Here is a 13,266-nt window from a genome sequence, read left to right as displayed (position 1 = left end):
CTCCACAATCACCTGACCTCAACCCAATTGAGGTGGTTTGGGATGAGTTGGACCGCAGAGTGAAGGAAAAACATCCAACAAGTGCTCAGCATATTTGGGAACTCCTTCAAGGCTGTTGGAAAAGCATTCCAGGTGAAGCTGGTTGAGAGAATGCCAAGAGTGTGCAAAGCTGTCATCAAGGCGAATGGTGGCTACTTTGAAGTATCTAAAATATATTTTGATTGATTTGACACCTTTTAGGTTACTACATGATTCCATGTGTTATTTCATAGTTATGATGTACAAATAAAGAAAACACCTTGAACGAGTAGGTGTGTCCAAATATGTGACTGGTATTGTACATTCACACGTATAGTATCAGACATACGTTTGTACACACCTACTCATTCAAGGATCTAGGAGACAATAAATAACGAGGGATAGATGCGTAGATGATTTTAGTAGTTCCATGAGTTAGCCGTGGTTGGTAGCTCTATGGGCACAGTCACAGACAAGTTCTCACACCCATGATGGAACTGTCGAGTCGAGTGTGCTTTACCAAACGAGGACGGGGTGATTGAACAATGCTGCATAGAATGTGCTTTAGCTGAAATTGCTGGCATATTTTGAAGACTCGTTTCGCTTTGAGAACCTTAAAACAGAGGTAATTATCTAGCTAAAGCTATTGTGGAATTGCACATTTTGTTTCGTACTGATTTCGCTACTGTTAGCCTGACTAGCTACTGACTACGAGTTGAGCGCACTGAGGTGAATGGACAAGCAAACTAGCCAATATTCGGTATTTCTGATGTTCACTATTCCTAGTTATAATATCAGACTGGCAATGAATGGCGGTACGGTTAGGGCTGCGTATATATAACGTTAGTCCCTTCAACCCTTTCCTGTTGTAGTTAGCTAACTAATATAGTTAGATACATCCCCACTACATATAAGATTATCGTTAACCTAGGAATATTGAAGGCACTAGGTCAATACAATATTGGGTAAATTATCCTCCACCACCATAGTCCGACTGCTAGCTAACTATATATTCACAGCTTAGATAACTAGCTAGAAGTTAGCGGACTAGCTAAAAAGCAAAGGTAGCTAACTGCTAGGTCCTTGCTATCAGGGATCCTTGGGACGTCCCTACCCCATTGAAGTTGTCATTTAAAAAGGTAAATGTTTGGGCTGGGAATTGCCAGGGACCTCGATATTATCACGATACTTAGTTAAGTTCCGATGCGATATGTATTGTGATTCTCACGATTTCTTTATGCGATTCGATGTTCCAAACATATTGCTCACTATATCAGCCGCAGATAGGCTGGGCACATGACATTTCTAAAAAGGTATTTTTTTCTAATAGAAACGAGTTCATTGCATCCGCCATTGAGCCCAGTTTCGTACTATTTGTCCCAGCTGTTTGCCGTAGTGTTTAAGTAATCGCGAAAAAACGCCTTATTTTAGGTTAATGTTCACCCTGCCAGCCCCTATTAGTTCTATAGAGCACCGTGGCACCAACTCGCCTTCCCGAACGATATATTCCCTTCCCATTGTTCTGCTTAACCTTGTAGGCTTACCTCAGGTAACTAATTATTAACAAGGTTACGGCTACTTGGTGAGCGCTCTAACAGTTCGCCTGTGTACACGTTGTGGTGACCTACAGTGCGTTTTATACCTCACATGCTGACAACACTGCTCGCATCGCGTGTATTGCAAAATAAATTAAAACATACATGTTATTCAATTATTGCACCCACACTGCTTGTGCGCACCAACGAGTGTCTGCGTTGCCAAGCGCTAAAATAGAAGTCAGTTCTAATTGTGACACTGAACGCTGTGCAAGTCCTGCCTCCCATCTCATTGGTTTGTAGAAGCAGATACCCACGTGCCATCTCCTCATTGGTTATACCCACATGGGTATAACCAATGTAAACAATTGTTTACAGACAGATTATTTCACTGTATCACAATTCCAGTGGGTCAGAAGTTTACATGCACTAAGTTGACTGTGCCTTTAAACAGCTTGGACAATCCCAGAAAATTGTCATGACTTCAGAAGCATCCGATAGGCTAATTGACATCATTTGAGTCAATTGGAGGTGTACCTGTGGATGTATTTCAAGGCTTATCTTCAAACTCAGTGCCTCTTTGCTTGACATCATGTGAAAATCAAAAGAAATCAGCCAAGACCTCAGAAGAATAATTGTAGACCTCCACAAGTCTGGTTCATCCTTGGGAGCAATTTCCAAACGCCTGAAGGTACCACGTTCATCTGTACAAACAATGGTACGCAAGTATAAACACCATGGGACCACGCAGCAGTCATACTGCTCAGGAAGGAGATGCGTTCTGTCTCCTAGAGATGAACATACTTTGGTGCCAAAAGTGCAAATCAATCCCAGAACAACAACAAAGGACTTTGTGAAGATGCTGGAGGAAACGGGTACAAAAGTATCTATATCCACAGTAAAACGAGTCCTATATCGACATAAGCTGAACGGCCACTCGGCAAGGAAGAAGCCACTGCTCCAAAACCAACATTAAAAAAGCCAGACTACGGTTTGCAACTGCACATGGGGACAAAGATCGTACTTTTTGGAGAAATGTCCTCTGGTCTGATGAAACAAAAATAGAACTGTTTGGCCGTAATGACCATCATTATGTTTGGAGGAAAAAGGGGGAGGCTTGCAAGCTGAAGAACACAATCCCAACCGTGAAGCACAGGGGTGGAAGCATCATGTTGTGGGGGTGCTTTGCTGCAGGAGGGACTGGTGCACTTCACAAAATAGATAGCATCATGAGAAAGGAAAATTATGTGGATATATTGAAGCAAGACATCAGTCACAAAGGTAAAGCTTGGTCGCAAATGGGTCTTCCAAATGGACAATGACCCCAAGCTTACTTCCAAAGTTGTGGCAAAATGGCTTAAGGACTACAAAGTCAAGGTATTGGTGTGGCCATCACAAAGCCTTGACCTCAATCCCATAGAAAATGTGTGGGCAGAACTGAAAAAGCGTGTATGAGCAAGGAGGCCTACAAACCTGACTTAGTTACACCAGCTCTGTCAGGAGGAATGGGCCAAAATTCACCCAACTTATTGTGGGAAGCTTGTGGAAGGCTACCCGAAACGTTTGACCCAAGTTAAACAATTTAAAGGCAATGCTACCAAATACTAATTGAGTGCATGTAAACTTCTGACCCACTGGGAATGTGATGAAAGAAATAAAAGCTTAAATAAATAATTCTCTCTACTATTATTCTGACATTCCACATTCTTAAAATAAAGTGGTGATCCTAACTGACCTAAGAGAGGGAATTTTTACTAGGATTAAATGTCAGGAATTGTGAAAATCTGAGTTTAAATGTATTTAGCTAAGGTGTATGTAAACTTCCGACTTCAACTGTATTCTACACCATGTACTGCATCTTGCCTCTGCCGCACGCCATCGCTCATCCATATGTTTATATGTACATATTCTTATTCATCCCTTTACATTTGTGTGTGTATAAGGTAGTTCTTGTGAATGTTAGATTGCTTAGATTTTACTGCATAGTCAGAACTAGAAGCACATGCATTTCACTCGCATTAACATCTGCTAACCATGTGTATGTGACCAATAACATTTTATTTGAGATATTAATTGTTTTGCTCTCAAGACAAGGGTGCTATTTAAAGGAGTGAATCCTGTGGTAGTGGAAATGTGAACGTTGACCAATTGAAGGGGAAGATTCCCTGTGTTTGTGATGCTCGTCGCAACGCTGACAGGGTGGCGTGAGTGGTGAAACAGAAGAGCCGTAGATCTGTTCTTTTGAGTTTTAATGTTGAGTCTTTGCCCGACAAAGTGATGTTTAGGTTATACACTGCCTCTGGAAAGTATTCAGACCCCATGGCCTTTTCCACATTTTGTTAGGTTACAGATTTATTCTAAAATGTATGAAATACTCTTTTCCTTTATCAATATACACACAATACCCCATGTAGACAAAGCAAAAACTTTTTTAAATGTTTGTTTGTTAATTCATTTCTATATATACAATTTATTTATTTATTTATATATATATATATTTTAAATCTAAGTATTCAGACCCTAATACTTTGTTGAAGCACCTTTGGTAGCGATTACAGCCTTGAGTCTTCTTGGGTATGACGCCACAAGCTTGGAAGGTCGCCACAAGCTCTGTTCTTTGCTCCGTTCATCTTTTACCTCGATCCTGACTAGTCTCCCAGTGCCTGCCGCTAATAAACATCCCAACAGCATGATGCTGACACCACCGTGCTTCACCGTAAGGATGGTGCCGGGTTTCCTCCACACGTGATGCTTTGCATTCAGGCCAAAGAGTTCAATCTTGGTTTCATCAGACCAGAGAATCTTGTTTCTCATGGTCAGAGTCCTTAGGTGCCTTTTGGCAAACTCCAAGCGGGCTGTCATGTGCCTTTTTGCTGAGTAGTGGCTTCCTTCTGGCCACTCTACCATAAAGGCCTGATTTGGTGGAATGCTGCAGAGATGGTTCTCCTTCTGGAAGGTTCTCCCATCTCCACAGTAGAACTCTGGAGCTCTGTCAGTGACCATCAGGTTCTTGGTCACCTCCCTGACCAAGGCCCTTCTCCCCCGATTGCTCAGTTTGGCCAGGTGGCCAGCTCTAGGAAGAGTCTTGGTGGTTCCTAACTTCTTCCATTTTTAAGAATGATCAGGGCCACGGTTCTCTTGGGGACCTTCAATGCTGCAGAAATGTTTTGGTACCCTTCCCCAGATTTGTGCCTCGACATTCCTGTCTCGAAGCTCTACGGACAATTCCTTTGACCTCATGGCTTGGTTTTTGATCTGACATGCACTGTCAACTGTGGGACCTTATATAGACAGGTGTGTGTGTGCCTTTCCAAATCACCTGTGGTAAATTCAATTGATTGGACATGGACTCCAAACAAGTTGGAGAAACGTGTTAAGGATGATCACTGGAAACAAGATGCACCTGAGCTCAATTTTGAGTCTCATAGCAAAGGGTCTTAATACCTATGTAAATAAGGTATTTATGTTTTCTGATTTTAATAAATTTCTAACATTTCTAAAAACCTGTTTTCGCTTCGTCATTATGGGCTATTGTGTGTAGATTGAGGAAATAGTTTTATTTAATCCATTTTAGAATAAGTCAACGTAACAATGTGAAAAGTCAATGGGTCTGATTACTTTCCGAAGGCACTGTATACTTCAAGTGATATTGTACAAGCTTTTGTGCTGACAACATTACGTTGTTACAGGTGTCAAGCTTATGGGCAAGTGGCAGCAGTGTGTAGGAGGGAGGTTCCTAGGTGTGAGAAGTGTGCAGAAGGACATGAGACAAAGGAATGTGTAGCATTGGGGAAAGTAGTGGTATTTGTTAATTGTAGGGGTGCCCATGGGGCTCGGGATCAGAATTGTCCTGTGCGAGAGAGGCAGGTTGAGGTTTCCAGGGTTAGAGTATTGCAGAAGTTGTCGTATGCTGAGGCAGTGAAGAAAGTGGTGGAAAATGGGTCAAGGGGGAGGGATCCTGAGAGGAGTAGTAGATCTGTACCAGTACAGAGGGATAGGCCAACAAGTAATATATGCTTCAGTAAGATTTTGATTTTTTTGCATTTTATAGCAATGGTTATCAACTGTACTGCAGGGATGGTTGAGGTTGTGGTGGCAGCTGCAGAGAGCTATTTGGGTGTGCGAGACTTGACATCAGAGTTACAGGGTGTGTTGAGTGGTGGTGTCCTATCCTTTCAGGGTGTTGGCCTGAGGTAGAGCTAGATATATTTAAATAGTGGAGTAGGGTGGTGGATTAGATGGTAGGGTATTTGTTGATTTAACATTTTTATTTTCAAGCAAAGTATAAAGGGATTATCTAGAAGGTGGCAGTAATCCAACATTTATTGGATGCCAACCGTCATTAAACCTCATCGAAGAAGAAAAAGTAGGCTTAGGGTTCCCACACGGCCATATTTCCATGTTACAGCGCTTGTCTATGGAAAGCAGAGTAAGACCGTGTGGACTACCTGTGGTTATTAAACGGAAGACAGATGGCACAAACTTGTTGTCACTGAAAAATACTGTTGGTCGCATCTGAGGTAAAAGAGTGTAAAGTGTGTGTTTTGCATTTGTTGAAATTATTTTGGTGTGATATGAAATTAGAGAACCGTACTGAAATTGAGAATCGATTCACATTTTAAATAGATTATTTGGCTGTTTTTGGCTTCCAGAGACAAACGGAACGTGCAGGGTCCCTGGGCCCTGCACGTTCCCTGGGAGTAACGTTAGGCTCTTTTAGTCCAATATTGGGCTACAGAGGGACAAGAAAGAGCTATGAGAAAGTTTTGATGAGTCATGGGGGAAAAAGTGCTGAAAACAAATTGGCTACCTATTTAAAACGAAGATGGAGAACAAGCTATGAAGGAAAAATACTGGAGTTGTGCCAACTAGCAGAAAAATAATATCCTGATATGTAAAGGTATCGATTTATCCCCCCCCCCCCATCACAAATTAAGGTTTTGGGTAGGGACGTCCCAAGGATTTCCAGACAGCACTAACCTTTACTGCTAGCTAGTTAACACAATTTTCTTCTTCCCTGGCTTTAGGCTCAATGGATCAGGGCTGCATTAGCATAGTCTCTGGTGCCCCTGCTGGCCCGATGGTTCAAGTATGCTTCCCCGGTGTGCGTGCAGCAGTTTTGGACAGCCTAAATCGACAGCGGGAAGAAGGACGGCTCTGTGACCTCTCCATCCAGGTGCAGGGACAGGTGTTCAGGGCCCACCGCTGTGTGCTGGCTGCCTCCTCGCCATACTTTCACGATCAGGTTTGTCTGTCTGTGTTTATATGAGTGTGTGTACTAGTAGTCTTTCTTGGGTTGACACATTGTACCAATGTTCTGGCTTACACCTCTGTTCATTAACAAGGTCAGTTTGGCATAGAGGAAAAGGCAGGGATGGGGAGATCTGTCTTTCTTACGTCACTGCCTTATCCGTTTGTTGCCCTAGCACAATTCCCGCCCACATTTTTAAGCCTACACAAACTTGTGATTTGTTGTGAAAGTTGTCTATCTGAAGTTGGACCCGTTCCGAAATAGATCTGGTATTTCCCATCCGGACCCGATATACATAAATCATTTTCTACAATATAGAGACCCGTTCCAAATGGACCTGAGTACAACAGATCAAGTGAGGGAAGCAGCAGAAAAGTCCATTTTTAAGCTACTGTAGTAACCGGAGCTAATAAATTGAGGTAGATAGAGGTGAAGCTCTAGCAGGGGCCATGCTCTCTCTCTCTCTGTGTGTGTGGGCTACTGAGTGTGAGTGACAAATGGAGGAGGGAGGGAGAGACGAGAGACCGCAACTAACCAAGGCGACTCATGCTATAATAGACTATTAGTTGCCCTAGCTAGGTTATTTATCATCGAATATGATTACATAATACCTGTCTTGACTGCATCAAACCGGGAGAAGCTAGTTAGGCTAATGGCGGCTGCATGCGCTTTCTCGTCCTACACAGTTACAAACAACAACTCCATTCAGAATATAAAGTAGTAGCCTACCTGTTGGCTCTTGGTCATTGTAGCCTATCTCCTTTTGCCCCACAGGAAGGCTCTGACTGTAGCTTGTTGTTGCTTTGATGACTTATGATTGGCCAACAACAAGCTACACTCGCCACTCTTGTGAAAAGCAAAGAGCAGCAGCATAAATAATATTTCTCTCTCGCTCTACTGCAGCAGTCGCGTTCCATCTATATGGGTTCTTCCGGACAAGTCAGTTAAAATTACACATACCCGTGACAATCCTATCAGACCCGTGACATTATTTCGAATTCTGGATCCGGACCCGCTCAGATCCCGTCTCAGATATTCGGCTACAGGTGGAGCCTTGTGGACCTCTATTGTGAAATCCAATTTTTTTGTTATCACTTTCATCAGGTGTTGCTGAAGAATGTGACGACAGTGTCTCTGCCCTCTGTCATGGATCCTGTGGCCTTTGAGAGTGTCCTGAGTTCAGCCTACACCGGCCAACTGAGCATAGTGCGTGATGACATTGTCAACTACGTGACTGTAGCCAGCTTCCTCCAGATGTGGCATATTGTTGACAAGTGTACAGAGATCCTGAAGAGACCTCGACCCCCAGCAGAATGCAACCCTGGGGATGCTGCAGCTGCCACACACCACGGTGCCTCCTCAAGGCAGCAGTCCCCAAGCAGCACCGACTGCCTATACATGGAGAGAGAGGGGAAAGGTAAGGAGAGGAGGCCCTATGGCCAGGAGCAGAATTCTCTGCCTCCATTGGCCACGTGGAGGAGGCCCCAGCAGTTCCCCAGGTGGAGCCGCCCCAGGTCCTCACCCCAGCAAGTCATATCCATGCCTGCCCAGCACCTAGCTGACTCACACCTGGACTACCACCCTGCCGGGGAGAGTGACTACTCCAGCTGTGAGGAGGTGTGGATGTCCAGCCACAGCAAAGCCAGCCCCCTAAGCCATCATGATGGGAGAGGACTGGACCATAGCCACACCAGGCATGGGGGGATTCCTGGTGAGGCGTTGAGACTGCGAGCTAGACTGAGACAGAGGGCAGTGCCACCAAGTGCTGAGAAACTCCATGGCAGGGATAGAGGAAGTGGAGGGGGCTTTGGGGAAGAGCCTCAGGAGAAGAGAGGGACTGAAAGAGGGATTGAAGCAAATGAAGAAATGGGGGAAGAGGAGAAGAGGGAGATGCCTGAGCGGAGAGGAAACTCTGGTATGTACTCCTAGAATGTGAAATGTAAACCGGACTTGGCGATTGATATGCCTGGGTTGGTTGTTTATAAAAGTCTCTCTCTCAAATGGGCATTCTGCAGTTGCTACATACATTTTTGGACTTATAAATTAATGATATGTACCCATTTGATTCTTGAAGAATATACCTTATAAATGCCACATGAGCTTATTTCAACTGTCGTAACCCCTCAGAACCCCAAATATAAGCTTGTTTTACGGTGTAAAGACTTGTAGTGCCTTGCCATGGGGTAGTCTTCATTGCCTACAGTGCAAGGTGTTCTACATTGGACAGACAAAGTGACACCTTCAAGACCGCTTAGCGGAACACAGGTACGCCATACGGGTAGGCAATGAAGACTACCCCATGGCAAGGCACTACAAGTCCTTACACCATGGCAACCCTGCCTCCCTACAAGCTATGGGTATTGATCATGTTCCGGCCTCTATTAGAAAAGGGGACCGTCTTAAACAGTTAAACCAAAGGGAAAGTTTTTGGATTTACAAACTACAGGCCACTAAGTACCCTGGTTTAAATTAAGATATGGATTTCTCACCCTTCCTGTAAGGTCGTGATAGGTCCATTTGCTGTCATCTAGTGGACAGTTTGCTCAATTGCCCTCAGCTATGTTTAGACTGTTGTTCATGTTTTGCTGTGTTCTAGTGTACTATGGAATATATTGCTTTCTTATTCTAGACACTTCTCCCAGTCATATTTTAAAGGTTAGAACTACCTTTCTAAGTGTTCTGATACTTCTAGCTTGGATTTGTATTTTTATGATAACATAGCTACAGTATTTCACTTTTTAATGTGTATAGTATTGCTTACTAGGTTGTGTCCCATCAATTTTGTAACCACTCCCTCTTCAAATTAGGGCTAATTGGAAAAGCTGTTCAAAAGAGGACATTGTATAATTTCTTTGTACTCCCCGACGAAGGCCATGCAGCCGAAACGCGTTGGATTTTTAAAACTTTGTTTCTATTGAACATGCCATACAAATAAAGGCATTTTAATTAATTATATGAAGAGTGCCTTGGTCCTCCTTTCTTTTTGTAGTTTTAACCATGTTGAGGCTCTAATTTTTAAATCATGGATGCACCCATAGCTATGTTGTGTTTTTTGAGAGTGGTTACATTTATCTAACCCCATCCATCAGCTAATTACCGAAACCGGGGAAGGGAATATGCTTTATTGTTGTCTCCTATTTATGAGATGATCAGCACCAATATGTGATAAGCACACATCCCTGCACCTTAAATAGAGTACCATTATATAATTATCTACGTGTATGTCCTTTGTACATTGTACATCTCTCTGTTTTGTATTTCTCCAGGAGACTTCCACACTAGTGTACACCAAGTTGAAGAGGGAGGACAGCCAGAGGGGAAAAAGAGCTCAGGGGAGCTGCAGAAGAAAGAGGAAAGACCGCTGGGGAGAAGCTCAGCCCTGACTTCTCCCCATGTTGTGGATCCAGATGATGTGATTCCTGGCCCTTCCTGCCCAGCTCCTACACCCTCATCCCGGATGCAGTGGCAGGCCGGTCCCTGGTCTCAGCAAGTAGCTAGGCCGCAAGCTGGAGAGGAATACTACAGAAGAGAAGACGATGAAGAAGATGAGGAGGAAGTGGACTTTGGCCGATTTGCAGATGGTGCTTTTGGAAGGGGCACCTATGATGAGATTGAGGATGGCACTGGGCAAGTTTCTCAGAGACCCTTAGTACCTGACTCTCCTGATAACAATGACTTTATCCTGGGCGCCCAAGAGTTGAACTGGCCCTCTGGGGCAGAAATGACCCATGGTGATGGTACCCCAACCTCCAGCTGCCACCTGTCCCCATCCCCTGCTCCATTCCCCCCTTCCTCCTCACCCCCCATCCCCTCTTCCTCCTCCCTCTCCCTTGCTGGGGCCCCTTACACGGGCAAAGTGCACTTCTGCCACTGTGGGAAGGCCTACACCCTGAAGAGCATGCGTGACCGCCACGTCAAGATGCAGCACCTCAACCTGCGGCCCTTCGCCTGCCCTGTGTGCACCAAGAGCTTCAAGATGAAGCACCACTTGACCAAGCACCTGAAGACCCATGGTGGGCTGCGGCCTTATGAGTGTGGCCTGTGTGGGAAGAAGGTCATCTGGAGGGACAGTTTCCTGCGCCACCAGGCCCGCTGTGAGAGACTGGCCGCCAGCTGTGATGGCGCTGCTGCCAGTAGTAACACCAGAGCGGCTGCCAACATGGACGATGGTTATGCTTATGGGTTCGGGGAGGGGTTTCTCTCACAGGGCGGGCAGGTGAAAGTGGAGCAGGCAGACTTTCAGGGGGAGGCGGAGTCTGGGATGAGTGGGTTGTTAGGGGTTGGGGCTGAGTTAGGCTCTCAGTCAAGGACTCTGGTTAGTCACAACTTTAAGGAGGAAGCCAGCGACAGGTTTAGCTGAAGCTAAATGAGGTAAACAGGTGGAATATAGGGCCCACAGCACTTGAATTGAGTATTAGATTGGTTGATGATTATGCTCATAATGGTCCATGTATAATCCATTAACACTCCGATCCATGTTAATGCACCTGTTTGTGAACAATTATTCTACGAGGGACATTTATGTTTATTATTTATTTAAATGACTATCCCATCATGCTATTGATATCTCGAAAGAGGGCACAAACATGTCATTTGTGTGATGTGAGTCTGTGTACATTTTGTATATTTAAATGAGCCAATTTATCTTATGAGCTGTCTTGTGAATGTATTTGAGTCACAATAAAATCTTGTTTGCACAGATATGGTTTGAACAAGAAGTTATCAGGGTCATATTGGATAACTAACATAATGCCATAACTGTGGTGGTTTGCTTCCCAGGAATATTGGAAGAAATTACTGAATATTAATTGAAAGTGTATGCAGGGTAAATACAGGGAACACAAGCGGTCTCTCTTGCTAAACGCAAGAGAGGAAAAAAAAGGGTGATGTCTTATTTTCATAGTCTGCAGCTAGGTCTGTCCCAAATGGCACCATATTCATTATGTAGTGCACTATGAGGTCAAATGTACTGTAGTGCACTATATAGGGGAAAGAGTGCCATTTGGGACCCATAGAACAGAGTAGATCAAAACCTGTACAAGGACACTGCAATCCACTTTCATCAACCCAGCCATCTAGACATTATCTCCCATTTTATTTTCGAATAACATTTAAATCAAATTTTATTTGTCACATGCGGCGAATACAACCGGTGTAGACCTTACCGTTAAATGCTTACTTACAAGCCCTTTAACCAACAATGCAGTTCAAGAAATGGAGGTAATAAAATATTGACTAAATAAACTAAAGTAAAAATCAATCAAAAAGTAAGACAAATGTACTTAACAATAACGAGGCTTTATACAGGGGGTACTGGTACAGAGTCAATGTGCGGGGGTACAGGTTAGTTGAGAGAATTTGTAAAGTGACTATGCATAGATGGTAAACAGCGAGTAGCAGCAGTGTAAAATTTATCGCCCTCCAGGTTCCCTTGGAGAGTTCATCAATGAGCTTGACGCCCTGATAAGTTCCTTTCCTGAGGATGGCTCACCTCTCACAGTTCTGGGTGACTTTAACCTCCCCACGTCTACCTTTGACTCATTCCTCTCTGCCTCCTTCTTTCCACTCCTCTCCTCTTTTGACCTCACCCTCTCACCTTCCCCCCCTACTCACAAGGCAGGCAATACGCTTGACCTCATCTTTACTAGATGCTGTTCTTCCACTAATCTCATTGCAACTCCCCTCCAAGTCTCCGACCACTACCTTGTATCCTTTTCCCTCTCGCTCTCATCCAACACTTCCCACACTGCCCCTACTCGGATGGTATCGCGCCGTCCCAACCTTCGCTCTCTCTCCCCCGCTACTCTCTCCTCTTCCATCCTATCATCTCTTCCCTCTGCTCAAACCTTCTCCAACCTATCTCCTGATTCTGCCTCCTCAACCCTCCTCTCCTCCCTTTCTGCATCCTTTGACTCTCTATGTCCCCTATCCTCCAGGCCGGCTCGGTCCTCCCCTCCTGCTCCGTGGCTCGACGACTCATTGCGAGCTCACAGAACAGGGCTCCGGGCAGCCGAGCGGAAATGGAGGAAAACTCGCCTCCCTGCGGACCTGGCATCCTTTCACTCCCTCCTCTCTACATTCTCCTCTTCTGTCTCTGCTGCTAAAGCCAATTTCTACCACTCTAAATTCCAAGCATCTGCCTCTAACCCTAGGAAGCTCTTTGCCACCTTCTCCTCCCTCCTGAATCCTCCTCCCCCTCCTCCCCCCTCCTCCCTCTCTGCTGATGACTTCGTCAACCATTTTGAAAAGAAGGTCGACGACATCCGATCCTCGTTTGCTAAGTCAAACGACACCGCTGGTTCTGCTCACACTGCCCTACCCTGTGCTTTGACCTCTTTCTCCCCTCTCTCTCCAGATGAAATCTCGCGTCTTGTGACGGCCGGCCGCCCAACAACCTGCCCGCTTGACCCTATCCCCTCCTCTCTTCTCCAGACCATTTCCGGAGACCTTCTCCCTTACCTC

General features: G+C 44.8%; 1 protein-coding gene across 1 annotated transcript; it reads left to right on the top strand.

The window, feature by feature from the left end:
- Positions 1-433: 433 nt before the first annotated feature.
- Positions 434-11,505, top strand: LOC139558839 (zinc finger and BTB domain-containing protein 22-like). Its single transcript, XM_071374344.1, has 4 exons — positions 434-643; positions 6,581-6,798; positions 7,909-8,719; positions 10,071-11,505. Exons 2-4 carry the CDS (start codon positions 6,586-6,588, stop codon positions 11,162-11,164), a joined length of 2,118 nt encoding a protein of 705 aa, XP_071230445.1. The 5' UTR covers positions 434-643; positions 6,581-6,585; the 3' UTR covers positions 11,165-11,505.
- The last annotated feature ends 1,761 nt before the right edge of the window (positions 11,506-13,266 follow it).

The sequence above is a fragment of the Salvelinus alpinus genome, chromosome 29 (genome assembly GCF_045679555.1).
Source record: "Salvelinus alpinus chromosome 29, SLU_Salpinus.1, whole genome shotgun sequence".
Lineage (NCBI taxonomy): Eukaryota > Metazoa > Chordata > Actinopteri > Salmoniformes > Salmonidae > Salvelinus > Salvelinus alpinus.
Note: the sequence above shows the minus strand (reverse complement) of the source record. Positions and strands in the feature narration are given on the sequence as shown.